The sequence below is a fragment of the Strongylocentrotus purpuratus genome, unplaced genomic scaffold (genome assembly GCF_000002235.5).
Source record: "Strongylocentrotus purpuratus isolate Spur 01 unplaced genomic scaffold, Spur_5.0 spur5_scaffold_20, whole genome shotgun sequence".
Taxonomy (NCBI): domain Eukaryota; kingdom Metazoa; phylum Echinodermata; class Echinoidea; order Camarodonta; family Strongylocentrotidae; genus Strongylocentrotus; species Strongylocentrotus purpuratus.
This window is the reverse complement of record NW_022145606.1, coordinates 2,303,615-2,324,725: the sequence shown is the minus strand read 5'-3', so window position 1 is coordinate 2,324,725 and position 21,111 is coordinate 2,303,615. Positions and strand designations below refer to the sequence as shown.

The following is a 21,111-nucleotide window of genomic DNA, read 5'->3' as shown; positions in this document are numbered from 1 at the left end:
TTAGTTGATTTATAGCTTGTAGGTGGTCTGTTGTTGAGAATCCAGCTCTAAACCCTGCTTGTTCTCTGGGTTGATTTGAGTCCAATCTATCTTTGATTCTATTTTGGATTACTTTGGTGAAGATCTTGTACAGATGAGATAGAAGGCTGATAGGTGATAGTTTTTGACATCAGCTTTGTCACCTTTCTTGTATAAAAGAATTATTTTTGCCTCTTTCCAAGTGGTTGGAATCTGTTGCTTTTCCAATATCTGGTTGAATAGTTTAAATAGTTGAATAGTGATGGCCTAAAATTAATCAAATGGCTAGATGTAACCTTTATCAGACTCATACTATAACAAATTCTCACCTAATATTATGCCGATTGCACATTATTCCCTGTTTCCATACTTTAGCGCCAAAGACTAATAAAGTAAGAGATGGTTTCTTTATATACGACAGCCATGTCATGATTTAGTGTTATGCATGTATGCTACTACTCGTTTAGTTAACAAACATACATAATTAGTACAAGTACACAGAGCCTATGCGCTCCTGCGCGCTGCGCCGTCGACGCTGTATTACGCGAAGCTTACGTTGTTATATAGGTCAACTGATAACCTGCGCTCGCGCTGCATGCATTGTTTTTATTCCATTTGATCGAAACCCGAAGCGGTTGCTTGCAGCATCACTGAGCTGCCGGTGCCAAAGCCCCATTTAAGCATCCTCGTAGTATGCTTAAATATAGGGTAGATTTCTTACTTATCTTAGATATCTCGATTGTATTAGAATACGACATGCTACTTAAGTCCTTTTTCTTAGATAAAATCTAAGAATCCTTCTTAATCTTAAGGCAAATTTCTTAAGTCCCCATTGCTGTTATAGAATACGATTTTTGGCTAAGATTTTTTCTTAGCCAAAATTTAAGAAAAAGTACTTAGATTTCAAGCTTTAGAAGTTTATTGAATACGGGCCCTGAGCCCCCTAGCTACTATGTGTTGACATGTAATCAATTCATCAATAGTAATTCCATTCGAGCCATTTCAAGTTTAACAATATTATGTAGCATTGGAAATCAAAAGCTGCATCAAATGTCTTGTGCATGCCTGTTTTGACAAGGTATATTTCATTCTACCAAAATGGAAAAAAAAATCCTTACTTTTTGTATGGAAGGTATTCAAGAATTGATCTTATTTGACGCCCTGCCAGCCCTCCACTATAGATTTTTTTCTTTGGCCCTAATTTTGGTACAAATTGATCATTGCTCTTTTCATGATTATTGAGTAAAACCATTTCTTACCCCGGCCTGCATACTTGTTATTTCCTTGACAGAGGAGAAGCTATCCCTGGTGGAGAGCGTGTCATGCATGACATGCCCATTCAGCTCCAGCAGGACATCGCCTACCAGGATGTACATGAGACACTCAGCAAGGTAATAGCTAGTCCAGGGCCTTGTTTCATAAAACTCATTATCATTAACAAATGCTGAAATTCTATGACAAATTTGCTCTCAGCCAATCAAATCCCACAATTTCAGTAGCTTATAACATTCCCTGTAATTGGTTAATGGTAACAAGTTTTATGAAACAGGACCCAGATTCTGTCCCGTTTTTAAAATATTTTTTGTCCTTCACTCATCTATGTTGTCCTTTATACACATCACAAAACCCACACAGATTGCGCTTTTCCCCAAAATATCCCTGCCACTAGCGAGGGTAAGAATGAAAGGCAAGGACTGTCTCTATTTTAGCGTTGAGGGTGTGTTATTTCCTCAGCTGAATGGGCGCGCGACACAGAAATTGTCCAGGCAATGGACTAGATAATAGCCCCCTTTACAATGCTGCAGATGATATGTGAACCTCTGAAATTCTAATTCTTGTTTTCACACTTTGTGACTAGAGATTTTTTTTTTTTTTCTTAAGCTAAAAAAGAAACAGAAAAGGGGAAAATAAAAACGGGGTTGATATTTGTCTTGTGTGTGTTGTTTCACAGGTGTCATCGTTTCTTAATTCCTGCACATGTCTTTGGTCTGAAGCTACATGTCTTTAATAGTTCTGATATATGTTTGGATATTTGATGGTGCTCTGAGGGTCTATGTACCAATATTTACCAATGATGTTTGTCTTCTTTGAGTTGACTCCCTTTTGGCTCCAAACATAAGACGAGACAACTTGAGGGGTGGATTTAACACAGTACGTAAAGCAATCCAATGATCATGACGTGCTTAATGTTCGCTTTTTTTTGTTGTAGGTGCCACTGTTCAAGGAGTGTGACTCTAACTTCTTGCGCATGCTTGCACTGAAGCTCCATGTGTTCATCTTCATGCCTGGTGATGTTATCGTATATCAGGGGGATATGGGTCGCGAGATGTACTTCATCAGAAGAGGTACCTGTGAGGTAAGCCAACCAAGAACTCAATTTAGAATTTATCATAATTTAAGTAACAATAAACACCTAAATGATGACTGATTTTGCTCTAGTAAGCAAAATCATTAGACAAACTTTAAAGGGGGCTCTGATGGACAACTGTAAATGAAATGAGACGTATCCAAATCACTGTGATGAAATCTCACTGACTGCAACAAATCTTGAAAGAGCTCCTGTAAAAACAGAAATCATGTTTAGAACTTGAAGCTACATGCAGGATGTACATGCAGCTTATCAGAAGATCTGAGGTGAGCCTACCTAGAACTCAATTTTCGTTTAACCATGTCAGTTCCCTTGCTCTTCAGCAGTGTTTTGGTGTAACTACTACAATGCGCCCTGAGCCCTAACGTAATATGCTGTTTGATAAATTAGTTCTTGTTTCTGTCCATACTCATGCCATGGATATTTCCAATATATGAGCAACATGAATCTTGCCATTACATGTGAAAAGTTGTAAAAACCTTCATTTCCAATATTGTTACTATTTATCCGTGTTGCCTTGTTCCATTTCCCTGCTCTTCCTACCCAGGTTTTGTCAAAAGATGGCAACCTCTTGATGAGCAACATTAAATCTTTCTAGCACTTTAACTAGGTTATACAAACTTCTCTTTAACCGAATACATGCTTTCTTGTCACATTTTCCGCCCAGGTTTTGTCCAAAGACGGCAATCATGTGATGAGCAACATTGGACCTGGCCAGTACTTTGGCGAGGTTGGCCTAATCTTTGGGGATTACCGCACGGCCACCGTGCGTGCAGCATCATACTGTGAATTGTTGATGCTGAAGCGAGTGGATCTCGACCGGGTGCTCAAGTTCTTCCCTCTGATTGAGAAGTAAGTTTAAAGGCATCGTTTAACAATATAATGTTAAATATGAGATGCATGGCTCTACATGTAATCAGTGTCTGTGATATGGTGTAATATCGGAGCCCCAAACAAATTGCTCTTCAAAATGATGATGAAGTGCCTCATGAAGTAAAAAATCTTTGAGTGATTGGTTTTCCCATACTCATTTTCCCTAATACACTGTAGTGTTATACCAATGAAATTTTGATTTCCAATCATAAATATCTTGATAATCAGACAGGCTATTGGCAAGTTGTAAAAGTCTTGGGATTCCCGACTGACCTAAATGTTTATAATTATGATTAAGGCTTTGTTTCAGAATCTGAGGCAATGTTACTGAGTAAATGTAAGGGTTTCTGTCTGGTATCATTTTTCTAGAGATGATTACTCCAGGCTTTAAATTGTCAAAAAATAGAAAGTTTGGCTTACGGTTATGATTTGGTTTCATGTTTGCTTCAGGTATAGTGCTAGATCCAGGGGTGAAGTTTGGATTTTTTTGAGTGAAAGAAATAACTGGAGCAATCGTCTCATTAGTATCTGTTATACAACCCACAATAATAATAATATATTGTTATAAATATGTCCTGTTTACCAAGGATAGCCTTGCCACTATTCCTACTGTTCTACTGTTCTGAGGGCTTGGCAATCACATCATTACCCCGGCTCTACCCGAGCTACCATGAAAAGGTGCTCAAGCATTCAAGGAATTTCTTCCTACCGGGTACCCATTTACCTCACCTGGGTGCAAAGCACCATTGTATATAAGTCTTGGCTATACCTTGATATTATATTTTCCTCCTTGTGATAATTAATGCTAGTCTAAACAAATCCTGGATCACTCATTTGTCTATTTTGTGTCTATTCTTTGTGTGTTTACAGGCAATTCTCAGATGCAGCAAGGAACCAAGGCCATCTGAGAGAGCTGAGAGATGCATCCAAAGTAGACAAGAAACCAGTTGAATTCAGTAAGTCAACATCTAGGGGTGCGTTCAAGCAATTTTTAGAAGCTAGACTCACAAACATTAATCACATATCAAAATGCCGTTAAAAACATGGTTACTGCGGGAGAGCGTTCAAGTGTATGTACTACGTAGCCTCATCGTTTGTAACAATGTTTTTAGCTAATAGTTTACTAACTTATAATGAATATTTGTTAAAGTTGTTTACACAACTTTGTTTTCAAACCTTAGTTTGAGGGCTTACAAATTTTGATAGGAAAGCTCCATTTACTTTTTCGGAAAACTGAAACAAGAAAAATTTCATGGCAAAGCAAGAATAAATCATTTGCGACAAAAGGCCAGCCAATGTCATAGGATTTATAAATCTGGACATGTGTTACAAAGAGTTGATATCAATCTCAACTTATTTGCAATTGATATCAATCTACTTATATAAGAGATAGGAGACTGCAAACTTGCGATTGATTGGAGGACTTCCAATTGAATTGGATCAATCCTAACTCTTTGTAAGGCAGGGCCCAGATCATAACTATTGTGATGTTGTTGTTGACAGCTCCTGGTACTGTGTTGGAGCCAGAGGATGATGAGGATTCCGAGGACATGTCTCTCTACCCTGCAGCCACCTCTCTCAGACCCGTAGATATCTCCATCAAGATCTTTGACAAGTAAGTCTCAAGTGTCAATTTTCATTTAAATACATAAGCAGACAAATGTATGACATCACATAACATGAATTATACAAAGTGAGGAAGGCAGTGGCTGAAAAAGAAACACACCTTGTAAGAGGATAACCCGTTAAGAAAACAAGATACAATATGATACAATATGTAACATAAAAACACATAAAAAAGGATCACCAAGAAAGATAAGAAATGAAGTACCTAACCTAAAAAACTAATAACTCTTCCTAATCACTCCTTGAATGCACTCTTTACCGTTGGTGGCATCTCTCTGTATTGTAAGCTGTATGGTTACCATGGGCAGAGTTGTAACCAGCCTGAATATTTAGTCTTATACAGCTCTTAAGCGGGACTGCACTACTTGTAGCTACTTGTGCCCTCTATATACCAAACAATGCCTAAGCGGTACTTGTTGGTTCCCCATGATCCCCCTTTTCGTATGTTAGTTGAGAGCTGATTTGATGAATTAACCACCTGTCAATGATCCTGGCCAATCTAGTGCAGACAGGCTTTAACATTCCGAAATGGTTCAATGACCTTAACATCTGGTGTCGAAGAAGTCCTTTCATATGGATAAATGAATGACAAGAGATGGTATCGTAATTGAAAACTTCTCTCACAAATACGTTTATCGTTATAATCATGATTTCTGATGTTTAATAATGTACTGATATCTATATGCGTCTCTTCTGTGCAGGAAAAGTGAGGATTTCCAGGAGCCATTCCAGGAAATAAGTCTGCTGAGTCGTCTCTTTGCCAAACTTCTCATGAGGTATAAAAATACCCTGCTCCTTTCATCAATGGAAGGAACGGATACCCCATGTTATGCCCAGTCATCAAAATACTCATACTATTTATACTCTTGGGATTATTATAATGATTATATTCAAGATTTTCATTATGTCTCCTGTCTGGAGCTAGAAGGGCATTAACTCTGTGTTAAAGTATATGAGTTAATGCCCTAATGGTTGTAAACATATATATATATTCATGGCAAGCATCGGTGATCTAAGTACTAACCATTAAGATTGTAAATAATGTTATTTATATTGTTTAGCATTTAGTAATGAAAGGACAGGGGATGGTGTCACAGAAGCACAAGAGTTCTTGATTTGAAACAAAACAAAACAATTGTTTGTGTCAATCTAACAAACAATATACCAAAGATGATAATAATTATATTAATTATAATAATGATATTGATAATGTTAATAAATTGATAATAATGCTGATAATAGTACTCCTACTACTACTAATAATGATAATAATAATAATTTAATAAAAATAATAATAATGAAATAAGGAGAATAATAAAGATGTCAATATTAAATTCAATTAAGGAACTGTTGATACTCTATATCTGTGTTTCTTTATTTTGTCATTGCATTTATAGCTTACTGGGTATATGAATCGTTATCACAATGTACTTGTATGCCTCGTTTAGTTCAATGTTATATAATATATAGATATAAGCTCTAGATTTGTATTTCTATTATTTTTTCTCATCAACCTAACTAGTCGTGCTTTCATCCCGAATGGAACATGCTTCAAGCGTTGGGAAGCGATCCGTGTTGCTGTGGCAATCCTGGCTGCCTTCACGGTAACCCTTCAAGCGGCTTTCCTTCACATGAACATCGGACTTTGGGTCGTCACCTACGGCCTAGATTTCATCTGCTTCGTTGACATGTAAGAACTGCAAATAATTTGTTACCAATACTAGTAAAACCTAATTAGTTTCAAATTATGTTGACTAGAATTAATTACTAACTTCTATTCCAAGAAATAAACTTTTCCTTCATCAATCTGCTCCATTGACAGATTGTGAGCCCTCAGCAGACTCCGCTCAGCTTTGACCTATTTTACATTAGCATACGCATATTTTGCAAAACCATTGTCCATTAGCCTATTCAGCATCAGCAAAAATATACTATCACATATGTGGTTGTTTTACTATCACTATGACTGTCAAGTTATGCAATCTATCATTTTTCATTTTGAAGTTATTTAGACCAATCATGTTGCTAGATTTTTGCTTTGTGAGATATAATTTGTTCTATAACTTACACTTACCTAAACTGATTCGAGCTTGGTATGACAACTTCTTTGTTTCATTGAACAGGTACCTGAAGTTCCACACTGCATTCTACAATGAGAGCAACGTGCTAGTCACTCATCCATTGTCAACTGCTAAGCACTATCTGAGGTAAGCAGTACCATGTCATGTCGTGTGCTAACATCATTATCAAGCATATTCTTTATCATTTGTATCATCATACAGCATCTTAGAAAGAATACAATGAAGGGGAATAACATCAAAAGTCTTTTTTGAATCTCAGAAAACACCACCAGTTATTTGACCTGTATTCATGTCATCTAATAAATATTCTACCATATTCTCTCTGTGACACAAGTTGTTGTTGAGTATAATAACCATTAAACCTGATTGTTGATATGACAGCATATAAATAATTGCCTATGCACTGCCTTTTCTAATATTTTAGACAACCGTGGGAAAATTGATATTGGTCAAAGATTTCCAATTTCCCCCCTTTATGAATAGGAGTGATTCTTGCTCTCATCAAATCTGCAGGAATTTTCAATGTCTTTTATACCGAATGGCAGTATTGATGGAAGGGAGGATGAAATCTCCTGATCATGAATGAGAAAAAATACAGTTTATTGTAAAAAGTCGCTAAGAAATTTACAACATGTCTGTATCATGAATTACATCATCTGTTTTGATCCAGAAGGGCATAGATTCATAGATTTGTACACAAAACATCACACCTTCTGGCTCCGAACAGACGGTAGGTATGTTGAACCTTTTTTGGTGGACTTATTACACATTTCCAGCTTGTGAACAGCCAATTCTTTTATGCAATCGATTTAATATGATAATAACTCATGATATTTCTCTCATTTTCTCAAAGAACCAATTTCCTGATTGACGTCCTTGCTTGCTTCCCAACCGAGCTGATAGCTTACGCATTGATTGGAAATTTCTCTCGTAAGTATAAGAAAAGTAACCTTGTTCACTTTCTATTTTTCCCTGAAGTTGATTTAAATGTCATTATGGATTGTAGTTTTCTCTTTTAAATACACAACAAATTTACCATGTTCACGTTTCATTCTTCCCTCTACTGTAAAGTTCAATTTTATGTCATCATTACAAAAATGAAATAGGATCAATAAACTATAAATCATAGTGGAATGCTCACAATGAATCACCATAAGTACATGAGTTCATGAAGTAAGTTTCATTGTCATTTTTAAGTGATATGTTTGAATTCATCATTATTAGCTTGAGAACAACATCAGACAAAATTAATGTATATTTAAATGCTATCTGTTTCAGTTGTTTAGTGTGAAAAACTCTCTAAAAAAAGCTCTCATGGCACATTTCTTATTTCATTGTCCTGTCGTTATGTTCTTGTATCGCAGAGGAAGCTATTCATGTCTATGCCTTGGTGAGAATCAACAGGCTTCTGCAGCTATACAGAGTGGTAAGTACTTTGCTAATGATGTACGACCACCATTTTGTATGTAGATATTATGAAGAGATGTAGTAATTTTTGTTGAATACCATGTACTTCTTGTATCTATCTTTCAGCCACTTGCTTTCAACTACTTGGAGTCCGATGTCCAGAATTTGACAGGAAACATCAGGTAAGAAAAAGCCAGAAACACTTGATTTCAACATGGTTTATTATCTCCCATGATAGATAAGCTTGACAAGAAAAAGAATTTTCAAAGAATTATACAAAATTGTCACGGAATGGTCAAGACTACACATTTTATCTATCAATAATTTTTGAAAAAACACTTTTTGAGCATCATTTTTCCATTGGCAAACCAGTACTAAAAGAACCTGTCGCTATAACAAATCTACCTGCCAATAAAGACAGTTTTCCTTGTTCATTTGAGTGGTCACTTAATCCTGTTTATAAAGGCCACACATTGGAAACAAAATCGACCACTGCAGAGAGGTACCCTTTATAGAGAAGACCGGATTGACTGAAAATTTGATCATAATCAGAACTTAACAATTCCCTTCATTGCCTTCCGTTTGTTCTTTCCCTTTTGTCACAGAATGATGAAGTTCTTCTTCTACATGGTCCTATTCATTCACATGCTGGCGTGTATGTGGTACATGAATGCTTGTCCACCGGTCTTCAAGTATCCGATTACCGGCGAGACTTTCAACGGCTTCATCACCACCAACTTCCACCGCTGCAAGAACAACTCCTGGACGTCCAAAACGGACACAAGTTTCTGTGAGTTTCAATGCCATTTATAGCAGAAGCACAGTAATACTTAAGATAATTGATTTAAATCATTCATTCATTAATTTATTTATATGTGAACATAACAATGATAGTATGTAATCTTCAAAACAGGAACATATTAGATAAGATATCTGAAGTGGGATGATCATGAAAAACACATAAATGGCTTTATATATAAGACATTAAGAATTATCTGGAAAAACTCAAATTTTATGGCTTTCTAGAAAAGCAATTATCTCTATAAATATGTCAAGTCACAGGTAGTGTACTCATTTTATATGTTGTTTTTATTTTTGTTTTCTTTTACCATAATAGATGACCAACCAATTGCTGCCCAATATGTGACTAGTATGTACTGGGCCTCAGCCACCGGAGCCTCGGTAGGATACGGAGATATCCATGCCAACAGTGTCTCCGAGGTATGCTTACCTAATTTGGTGCTCTTGTGCTCAAAGTTAATGAGAAAATACCTGTATTATTAAGCAATTTTAATTCAGGTAGATTCTTTACAAGAGATAGCCAATGTGCATCATTCAGCTGCACATGATATCTCTGTATATTTCTTAGGGGAAAGGGGAGGGGGTCAGTTTGTTAGGGATTTCTTGTCTGCTTTTTTATAATCATTGTCATTAAATAGAGCAAAGAGCATGCAACAAAACCTTTTTCAACTCTTAACATTCAAATTATTTTTAATTTTGCTTTTTTCTTGCTTTAAAAAAAAAAATTATAATGAGTATTTACTTATGTCATTACATGTGAGCACAAAACCATTAATGCAATATAATCATACTTTAAAGGGACTTCTAACATTGTTCAGATGAGAGATAGTGGTGCTTAGGTAGTGACTTCAATGCTAGATGTACAATCAAAGATAATCTGAAAATTTGAGTGAAAACGGATCATTATTCGTGGTACAAATTGGGAAAAACTGATCTGATCGATTCCTTAATTCTCCCAACTATATTATTCTACTTCTATTCTGCTTCTTGTCAAAGCCTGTTCAGCATCAAGACAAGGACAATTGAATTACATTTTAGGTGAATGTAAATCGTCACAAAGCAATAAAATGGCTCTACATTCCATTCCAGACAGTTAAGTGTTGACAGATTTGTATAGCCTGTTTTATGTATTTTTCTCATGGAAAAACGGTTGGGAAAATTCAAAAATGGTTGGGAGAATTTACTATTAATCACTGGTAGAGGGTGCCTCACATCGACGCCTTCAAAGAAAACCATAGATATCTTTGTGGTTTGAGAATTTGTTCAGGATTTTTTGCATGTCAGAGGGTTAGTATAGTAGAAGGAATATAGTAAGTAACATTTTATACAAAATTAAGCAATTTTTTTCATCAACCTTCAACAATGTTACCGAGTCACTTTAAACATGGTCTAAATAAATATATATAATATTTTTTTCATAATTAGAATAGACTGGTACAAATGGATCATTCTCATACAGACATATATCACAATATAGTATACATGGACCAGGACAATGGATTTGCCAGGGAAGGGCATATCATTTAAACATAAAACATAAATTTGTACCGATATGGCTCATAGTTCAATGAGATGATATGTATGAGGTGATACACATTTCAAAAATATTAATTACATGTAAATAAATCAGATATAGGTGTCGTTTTTATGATATGAGAATAATGTGGCAAGTAACAAAGAGTATATTGAAGATTGTTTAATTTAAAGGATGACAAAGGCAAATTTTTCTTAAAACTTACATTTTGAATTTCTATCATTCTCATGGTATCTGCCAATGATTTTTCTTCTCAGATGATCTTGGCTCTCTTCTCCATGATCGTTGGTATTGTCTTTTTCGGGTACATCATAGCTAGCGTAGCAGCCAGTTTGGCCAACGCAGACGCCCAGAGAGCACGATACCAGGAGAAGCTTACTGCTATTGCAAGATACCTCAAGGTAAAGAAAGGGTGTTAAATTACATAGTAATGGTATTGGTCATGGTAATGGTATTGGTAATAGTCTTGCTAATGGTATCGGTAATAGTATATGTAACAATATTGGTAATGGTATTGATAAAGGAATTGGTAATGGGTTTGGTAATACATGGTAATGGTTTTTATTATAGTTTTTGCTAATGGTATTGGTAAAAGGAATTGGTAAAGGAATCGGTAGTGGTATCGGTTAAAGGAATTGGTAATGGTATTGGTACTGAGAATGGTATTAGTAATGGTATTTGGTAGTGATATCGGTAGAAGGAATTGGTAATGGTATTGGTACTGAGAATGGTATTAGTAATGGTATTTGGTAGTGATATCGGTAGAAGGAATTGGTAATGGTATTGGTACTGAGAATGGTATTAGTAATGGTATTGGTAGTGGTATCGGTAAAAGGAATTGGTAATGGTATTAGTAGTAATGGTATTGGTAATATTATTGGTAAAGGAATTGGTAATGGTATTGGTACTAGGATTGTTAATGGTAATAGTATTGTTAAAAGGAATTGGTAATGATACTGATAATGGTATTCAAAATGGTACTGGTAATGGCATTTTACACATACTTTCTCAGTAGACCCCTCCACATTTTTCCATTTTTGTTGTTATTCTAGATCTCAATCTGTTCATTATGCTTTGTATATTTTTCTTAAATCAATATAAACTTGAGTAATTTGTGGAATATATGAACTCAAAATGTTATTTGTTATATAGTATTCATCATTGTTACTAATAATTTATCTTCGAGTATCAGAGTATGATTCTTAAAACTTCCCATTTGTCCATTCTGCCCACATACAGGATCAGCGTGTAGAGAAATCCTTGGCCCAGCACGTTGACGTCTACTACAACTACATGTGGTTAAGGACCAAGGGTGTAGAACCAGACTCTCTCTTTGATGGACTTCCTCTAGCTCTCAAAGCCGATGTCTCCCTCAACCTCTATCAAGGGATCATCAACAAGGTATTAGATTACTCAACACTTTGAGTGCTGCAAAGTTCTCGCCGCAATAACATCCTGCCTCGATTGGATTTTAACAGAAATTGTACCTTTGTGAGCTAACACAAAAGCATGTATGATAGAGGCTTGTCCATATTTGTGGAAAAGCTTTGTCGTTTACCACATTTAAAAACAAAAGCGTTCTGTACGTCCCAAATTCTTATCTAATAACACATGGATAAGTGAGTACAGGTAAGGCATTTATTGCATCTAGCTATTCTTTTTGTTTATCTATAGCGGCTAAATAGGTGATTCATTAGTGATTAGTAATTTTCTAAAAAATAGAATTGAAGTTGCACTATATGAAGTTAAAAATGCATGGCTTAATTTTGAAATACTATCTGGTATCATAAGTGTATCTTGCGTAATGATGTAGGTGAGAACACTGATGTCATTGTGTGTTAGATGTTGTATAACTTTGTTTTCTTTCTGCATCTGCGATATGATAGGTACCGTTGTTCACGAACACAGAGATAGGCTTTCAAAAGATGTTGGCCATGTGTATCAAGCCAGTCTACTACCTCAACAGGGAATACATAGTACGCAAGCATGACTTTGGAAAAGAAGTAAGTAGAATTTCCAGCTCATCTTCGTCTTGAGATTATTCAATTCCTTTTTTTCTGATTTTCTATGTTTGCATATTTCCATTAGAAGGCTCATTTGTTTCATCTTGTTTTTCCTGAGATTAAGCATTTGAAAGATGAGATATATAACAAAAATATCAAAATAATTGAAGCTGAAACTTCAGGGTGGAAGTAGGGGGGGGGGGATGGAAAAAGAATTTAACAATAATTTCAACCCCTTGTTGGGGTTGAGGGCAATGTGGTTATTATAAGGCTAATAGTCAATAAAAGTAATTTATCTACTCTACTTTATTTTTGTTTAAATTACAAAAATTAAACTTGCACAACGATGGAGACATAATAGCCCAGGGTAGATGCAGGGCAAGGCCATGTGTAGGAACTAAGTTTAACATTTAAAGTGAGCTTAAGTTCCTGAATGTGGGATGAAGTGTACTATCTTCAAATACTGTTCACTGGTACAGCAGGCCTGTCTAAATTATTATAGAAGCATAATATGTAATAATCACACTCGTTTTCCATCCTTCCAGATGTTCTTTATACATCGTGGTCTCGTTGAGGTGGTCTCTGAAGACGGGTCAATCGTCTTTGATACGATGCAAGCTGGTAGATTCTTTGGTGAAATAAGTCTGGTCTTCAGTTGTCCAAGAACAGCCTCCATTAGGTATGGTGAACTATCCAGGCACAAACTTGTGTTAATCGTAACGCATTCCTCATAATCGTTTATAGTCTCAATTTATTTAGCTTATAAGTCATATTCATTTGGGACTGGCCGGAGCATATTTAAGATAGATGGGAAACTGTTGAGTTTGGTTTCAGAGAAGAATCTATTTTGGTAAGCTTGCCTTGCAGCAGCTGTTTTTCTGAATGTTGTGAATGGCATACTCTTCATGTAATACCTATCAGTTGCAATATTGAAATGCCGTTTGTTTAAATACCTAAATTATGTTGAATTTCCCTTGGAAACCCAAAATAATCTGACCTACAAAATGTGAAATGTAAAATGTTGCAAAGATGGGGAGAGAGGCGTGTCCTGTCAGCAGTTATGTATTTTGTTTTTGCTTTTACCCATCAGGGCCCAGAACAATGTGGACATGTTTGTGCTGAACAAGGAAGATTTAGACGAAGTACTGACCCACTACCCATCCATCAAGGACCAGATCAATAAGGTTGCAGAAGATAGGATCACTGCTGTACGCAAGAGAAGTGAGGCCAAGGTTGACCAGGCAGTGAGTCCTTGAACTTCTCTTTCTCAGAAACGGATTTGAAAGGCAATCCTCAATCCTTGTCTTCAATTGATTTATATCGATCGCAACAGAAAATTAATTGTGATTCTTTACTGAAGAGATGCCAATGCATTGTAAGTCAATTCTGATTCCCATTTCTATTGAATCAGGAAATAAGATAGTACCATACGCCATCGGGGGTTCGGCAGTCTTCCTCTTTTTACCATAAGTACCATTTTTTGATGATGTAGCCCTTCGAAACATTTGTCACTATGAAATATAATAATGTTGTATAGTGCTGTACCAAATGTATTTTTGATTGATGTTGAATGTGTGTCTTGTTTGTCTCAGAGCAATACCCCAAACAACAGCAATAACAACAGCATCAAGGGTAGTAGCTTCAACAGCATCGAGAAGTCTGAGAACTCCACAGCAAGCGCAAGCAGCAGCGGTCACCCATCATGCTCCTCCACAGCCGACAACGCCAGCAGCCAGACCAAACCGGAAGATGGACATTCCACCGGTACCGCTGCAGCCGCCAGCGATAACAGGAGCGAGCCTGAAAGCCCCAGCGTCAGCAGCACAGCAGCCACGACGCCAACGTCTACTGAACCACCACCTCCCAGTGCTGCCCCCATGAAGCCGGCCCGGCAGATCCCTCAGCCTAATGCCAACAACAATGCCAGCACTGGAGAAGGCAGTGGTAACAACAACAACCAAGGAGGAAATAATGGTGAGATTTTCTAGTCTGTTATTACTCAACCCATTTTGCAGCAATTCTGAATAAGAATGTGGATGTTTAATTAGTAGTTGAGCTTATAAATACCTTTAATTTTATTTTTCGAAAGAGAATATGTTTTTTACAGTGTGATATTTGTGTGATAAAAGTCAATTAAAGCCTTAACTTTTCAATAAAATGGAGAATTCATGCTTCAAGTTTCACAGTGTATTTATGATGGTGCTTTGCTTCATACCTCTTTGTACGATTATGTTAACAACTAAGAAAAATACGGATTGGTAATGTAATCTATTGATTCTAGAAGTTCAAATCATCTTCACAGCCTCAAACACGCAGTCTGACCCGTCAGCCCCTGATAGTTCCTCCTCCACGACCCACGTACCCACTCGCTACCCGATGCCCTTCTGCTGCATCAGACGGGACAAGAACTACCTAGAGGCACTTCTCCATGCCAACCGCTTCGTTCTGAACCCTGACAGCCCAGTGGTGCGGAACTTGGCCAGACTGACGTGCGTTCTGGCTGTAGCTACTTCGTGGACCATCATGTATCAGGTAATCTCTATTTTCCTTATGGTAACCTGGGTAGTTAACGTATCTGGGCCCTGTTCTATGGTCTTTAACTAAAGATTGTGGGCCCGGTGAGATCAAGAGTTATGATTTATCCACATTGCCTCTTAAGACATGGTCGAGGGCCCTGTTTTTTATGACAGATTTGCTCTTGGCCAATCAAATGCACTAGCTTATAGCAATTATTGTAACTAGTTAACAGGAAGAAGTTTGATAAAACGGGGCCCATCTTGATGTATACCTAGGCAGATTCTTTGTACATGTTCCTTCTCATAGGAGTATCATTTAAACACATTGCTGGTGAGGACAGTTTGGAATAATGAATTTAATTCACCCAGTCTTTATTTTGACAGATATTTCTTCAAGGCCTCCAATTGTGAATAGTACCTTTATCAATTCAGATCATTTCTTGATTTTTTTTTACATCACTATGATTACCAATAATTAAACTGTGATTTGCATCAAATCTCAATGCAATATTCCCTAAAATGATATTGTATTCTGTTTCCTTTTTTTTCTATGTAGGCATTCTACCAGGTTCAAAGCATGCCTTTCCTCATCTTCAGCTACGTCTGTGAATGTGTCTTCATCTTTGAGGTGAGTTCTTCCACCTTTCACAGGCTCCTAGAGCCTTCAATTCAGGATGTTATCTGTCCAATCAACTATTATTCTTCCTTTTTTTTCTTCTAGTGCATGCCTGCTTTGTTTACAAAAGGTCCAACAATTGAACATGTATGTAGATGAATCTACATCAGGTGTTCTATTAGGGGTTAGTATATTAGAAACTCAAGTAATTTCTACGATGCCCTTTTCCTTTAGATCTACATCAAGTTTCATGTCAGCAATGCGGACGAGTATGGTGCGCTCGAGAAAGACTTCGGCAAGATATACAAGAGCTACTTACGCAAGTGGAGCGGTTTTGCCCAGGACTTGATACCCACGCTTCCCATAGAGCTCTTTGCGTTCCTTGCCCAGGGGGACAAACAATTTGCAGTGCTGTCGTTCTTGCGGTTCCGTCAAGTTATACGTCTGATGCGTGTCTCTCAGTTCTTTGACAGATGGGAACAGGAACTCAATATCAAGTGAGTATGGTTAGAGGTTTCTGAAGGGTTTGTTTAATTCCTGCATCGTCAGTTTCATGTTTCATTTTTTGTGTACATATTTGTACACAAATATGAGATTAGTTTATGAGACTAATTTCACTACCCCATCTTCTCTTACCTTCAAAATCAAAAAAATTTTTTCCTTAAAAGTATATTACTAAAACTTCTATATATTTGATTTTAGATTGCCTTCGACAGCCATGTAGAAAAAACTGACATATGCTATCAAGCATGAGAATTTATTATTTTGTTTAAACACTGAACCGAAAATTTGAAGTATGACCCCTATATCAGAGCTGCCAACGTACATGTATCTCGTAAAAAATGTCAAAGTAAATACGACGGTACAATTTTGTTCTCAATAAAATATGATTAATAAATTTTTTTGATTCGTTTTTTTGTTGTGTGTGTGCCATTTTCAATGCCTAATATGTCCTGTAAAGTAGCCTACAAGCATCTTGCATCAGCAATTTGGGGATGTCCATTGGTTCATCGGACACACCAGTCATGACGAAATCATGCATATTAAACCAATGATCCATACAGAAATGTCTTCCTGTTTATAGGAACATATTGATATTGGCAACCCCCCTCCCCCTCAAACATAAAACAACAACAACAAAAAACGCATGTTCACTGTGAGAAAGTGCTTATCGATCAAAAAAAAAAGGGAGAAGAATAGGATTTTTGTTCAGTTGGGGTTGGCAGCTCTGGCTGAATTTAAGAGGCATTGATCCATGTTTCAGTCTGTGTTTTTTTTAAATACAATTTTTGTCAGTAAAATACAACTTTGGGGATTAAAGAATACAGTTTGTTGAACTCCAGAGGTTGGCAGGTCTGCTATATATAGATGCAATCTGTTGTTTTGGTGATTGGCGTTGACGTATTGTACACACATATATTTTCATAGTTATTCATGATTCTAGTAAAAATCTGGAGCCTATAGGAAAGTTTAATATATAATAATTTTCCAAAGCACTTACACACATTTATATCTGCAACTTTGTATTATAATGTTCATACAAATAGATTGAGTGAAACTCAAATCTGAATCTAACTTCTTTGTACTATATATATTTTTATTGCAGCATCTTGAAAGTGAGATTGACCAAGTTCCTGGTGTTACTACTGATCATCATTCATCTGTTTGCTAGCATCTGGTACACCATAGCATGTCCTCTGAGTAATTGCAAAAACGGCTCATGGGCTACTATGATGGGTAAGCTTTTGCCTCTTCTCTTCCTCTCCCCGTCTCTTTTGCTATTTTTCATTATTCTATCTCCCTCACTTTCTTTCTTCCCCTTCCTCTCTCTCTTTCTCCCTCTCACCCTCTCTGTCTCTCTACCCCTTTCTCATTTTCTCTCTCTCCTCTTCTTTCCTTTCAATTCCTTCCTCTATGTATACCTCCTCTCCTGCTATCTCTCTCTTTCCCTTTCCTACTCTCTCTCTCTCTCTTTTCTCTCTTGTTCTCTCCCCCTTCTCACTCAATCTATCAAAGGCTCTCTTTCTGTTGATAATTACCCAGAGTGTTTGGAAAAGTAGAAATTGGGCTTAACATTTGGGGGAAATTTGTTGTTGTTCATTGTATTGAATATGTTAAATACTTATGGCAGCGTTGTTTATTGACTACAAAATATATGCATTGTATAGGGTACCTTATCTTATTGAAATAAAGATGCATGAGAACTGATACCCGTAGTCCTTTTAAATTGAGCATAATGGGGATAGCAGAGATGCCAACCGTTACGGTTTCGCCGCATTTGTTACGGTTTTAATGCTCTTGTTACGGCGTTACGGGGAAACAATAAATAAAAGTACATTATAGTGAATGCCGTCTTATCACATAGCTTCTGTACACAGTGTTGCATGTCGCACGCATTTACTCATAAGTTCACTGAATTTGACTACACTGGATAGGCACTTTCGCGCACATGGTCCGTCTGCCGCCATATTGTTTAATTCCAAAACAACACGGCCGCCGTTATTACTGTTTTGATACTAGTATGCTACGTGAGGTCGTGCCTTTTTGGGGGAGCATGGTGGTACAAGTAGATGATCGTGCGCGCGGCGCCCGCAATACCCATTCATAGTATAGTAGCGAAGACTTCGGTGATTTAGCGGGCGTATTGCAAGTGCGGTATACGGTGTGTTGTTGTTCATGAACGCCGGGCCTAGCGGCCTGGGCTGGTGAGTGTATGTGTGCGTGTGTAGGATACGAGTTCTGCCATTTGACTTTGGATTTGAATTTGCCATTCGACGCTTGAACGAGGTGTTTTCTTCCTGAATACTATCATGGATTCACTCAAAAGAGCGAATACCCGAGGAGGAGATCCTTTGATGTGAAACAGATTTTTAAAAACGTTTTTATGCACATCTTTATTTTGGACTTAAAAATGGTAGGTTCGAAATGCAGTAATAGGCTAGGAATATTGTGTTTTGAGGTCAAACAAATTGCAATAAAATATTTTTCACTGCAATGCATTTTAGTAAGGTCCCCAAAATGACATACTAAAAGTCCAAAAAAATCCAAGTAGTGGAAGTGCCCCTAATTTGCATAAATCCAATATGACCGCTATTTCGAGGATTTTCACATATATTTTCACATATTTGTCAGCTTGTATAGGCTATTGTGGCACTGAAGGAGTAGGAAAAGTGATCTGCTGTACATTTTGCATCAAATAAAATACCCATATTCTACAGGTACATCACACACCTGAAACAAATCCCCCGCACACCCACACCCACACCCACACCCACACAATCCGACATGTAATTTATGCTCAATTTATTACCTTAGCAGATGATGTTTTTTCATTATGCACTAGACAAATATCATGTCATTTTATATTGAAACAACTAAAACAAAAATATAAGTTCAGAAAAACTGGCCGTTGTGAGTATTCGTACAAACACAAGAGCTGTTACAGGGTTATGTAGGGGTACAGCCCGTACCTTACACTATCCGTGTAGTGGACTAATTGTGTCTAATTTCCATAAATCCACAATGGCCGCCAATTCTAGGGTTTTCTCCTAGATTTGGTCAAAATATTCACCATACATACCTTTAAGCACACTTTTAGTGTACTTTTAAAGTCTAAAATGTTATTTCCAATAATTTTTTTGTTTGCATAAGGTTTCATATGCCCGGTTGAGTGTTTTAATTTGCTTAAATTCAAAATGGCTGCTAAATTAAACACTTTTGTAGAGAATTTATTATAATGATATTTTTTGTCTTATGTTACATTGAATACATTCAGACTAATTGCGACAACACTTACATGTATATAATGTTGTACAAATATATTTATATTTCAGTTGTTTCATAATTAGGTTTTTTAATTTGCATATATACACATACATTTTGTTAAAAGTGGGTTAATCAATTTTGTGTTGATTCTCACCTTACAATGCATTTCAGAGCAGCTATGTCTATGTTAGTTTACAATCCCAGTGCAATTGTTATTACAGGATGCAGGTCATGAGGCCTACAATTAAGTATACATATTCTAATTTGATTAGAGTTTGTAGTCTCCAACAAACAAACATTTATGTGGCATGCTGATCAGTAGTATCATCAAGTTCTAGGTAGGCCTATAATGGTGGTGAGTTGCTACAACTAGTGCCATGACAATCAGTGCAGGCTGTTGGACATTGGAGGCCATACTTCCAGCACGTGCATTTCTTGGCTGCACAATCTTTCTTGCATCCACATCTGATGATCTTAAGGTGTTATGCGGAAGCTGGTTTTTTATCAGTTTTTATATTCCATCCATGACCTGCCAACTCAGTTTCCCGATGTCAGGCTGTCTGCCATTCCTTTCCATTCTAATATCTGATAGTACACACGCAGACTGGAACTTTCCTGCTGCTGAAGTTGGTTGGAAAGTCTTTGCTTATGCAATCTTCTATTGAGTCACCACCATACAGGCATACAAGTGCCTTCTCTTCAGTTGGAATAATGGCCTCCTTCAGGTATGATGCCGGCTGACTAAATACCATGGCAAGCTCACAGAAGTCGACATTCTTCATGATTTTCTTCAGTGCTACGCATTTCCCTAGGCCAAATATGCGAGATGTTGTGTCGCAGTCCAGAAGCACACGACACAGAGAAAGTAGTCACACACACTACTTCCTAGAGTTTCCTTCAGCTGTTTGATATTCCATGTTCGGTTTTTCTTGGAGTTGCCTTAATTGGGCTCAGGTGCAAAAAAAAAGAAGTCCTTTGAATTCAGATCAGCGTAGAAGATCAGCACGATGAGAAGGTTTGTGTCATCATCGACAATAACTGTTGCTTTAAACTTCTGTTGCATCACAATTAATTCCAGGATCTGCTCTTCCTCAATTGCTACATCACAATGAAGATCAAGAAGATGCTGTCCGTTAGTAGTTGTTCAAGAGAGAACTTAAGTGGGCTGCTCCGCGAAATTAGCTACTCCACATGAAACACCTGGGTGCTGAACAACCTCTGGAAATTCCTATATTGATCACTATAGGAGCTTCCAGAGGTTGTTTGTACTCGTTGCAGATGTACACTATACAAGTCTGGTATCAGCATGGTATTTAGAGCAGCATCAAAGAGTAAATGGCTCCGCACATGCAGCTCTAGAAATAGCCTTTCCACCAAGGATATATGGCATACACTATACTTCAGGAAGTTCATGGGGTCCTGAGGCCGTCATCAAATGCCCTGCAGAACGATCTGCTTCAAGTCACTGTCACTTGGCTGGCTCCTGGTTATTGTGAGTGCCTT

At 37.1% G+C, this 21,111-nt stretch overlaps 1 protein-coding gene across 1 annotated transcript in view; it reads left to right on the top strand.

Annotated features, from left to right (window-relative positions):
- The window catches only part of LOC115917877, a 73,417-nt gene that overhangs the window by 35,755 nt on the left and 16,551 nt on the right, over positions 1-21,111 (top strand). The window contains exons 18-40 of the mRNA XM_030992623.1: positions 1,310-1,409; positions 2,228-2,374; positions 3,054-3,238; positions 4,130-4,215; positions 4,763-4,874; positions 5,587-5,661; positions 6,408-6,575; positions 7,009-7,092; positions 7,820-7,896; positions 8,331-8,392; positions 8,500-8,555; positions 8,979-9,163; positions 9,491-9,594; positions 10,966-11,109; positions 11,948-12,109; positions 12,595-12,711; positions 13,257-13,390; positions 13,802-13,955; positions 14,304-14,685; positions 15,014-15,243; positions 15,784-15,855; positions 16,078-16,340; positions 17,450-17,580. Coding sequence (XP_030848483.1) covers positions 1,310-1,409; positions 2,228-2,374; positions 3,054-3,238; positions 4,130-4,215; positions 4,763-4,874; positions 5,587-5,661; positions 6,408-6,575; positions 7,009-7,092; positions 7,820-7,896; positions 8,331-8,392; positions 8,500-8,555; positions 8,979-9,163; positions 9,491-9,594; positions 10,966-11,109; positions 11,948-12,109; positions 12,595-12,711; positions 13,257-13,390; positions 13,802-13,955; positions 14,304-14,685; positions 15,014-15,243; positions 15,784-15,855; positions 16,078-16,340; positions 17,450-17,580 — 3,230 coding nt within the window. The remainder of the gene's footprint in view (positions 1-1,309; positions 1,410-2,227; positions 2,375-3,053; positions 3,239-4,129; positions 4,216-4,762; positions 4,875-5,586; positions 5,662-6,407; positions 6,576-7,008; positions 7,093-7,819; positions 7,897-8,330; positions 8,393-8,499; positions 8,556-8,978; positions 9,164-9,490; positions 9,595-10,965; positions 11,110-11,947; positions 12,110-12,594; positions 12,712-13,256; positions 13,391-13,801; positions 13,956-14,303; positions 14,686-15,013; positions 15,244-15,783; positions 15,856-16,077; positions 16,341-17,449; positions 17,581-21,111) is intronic.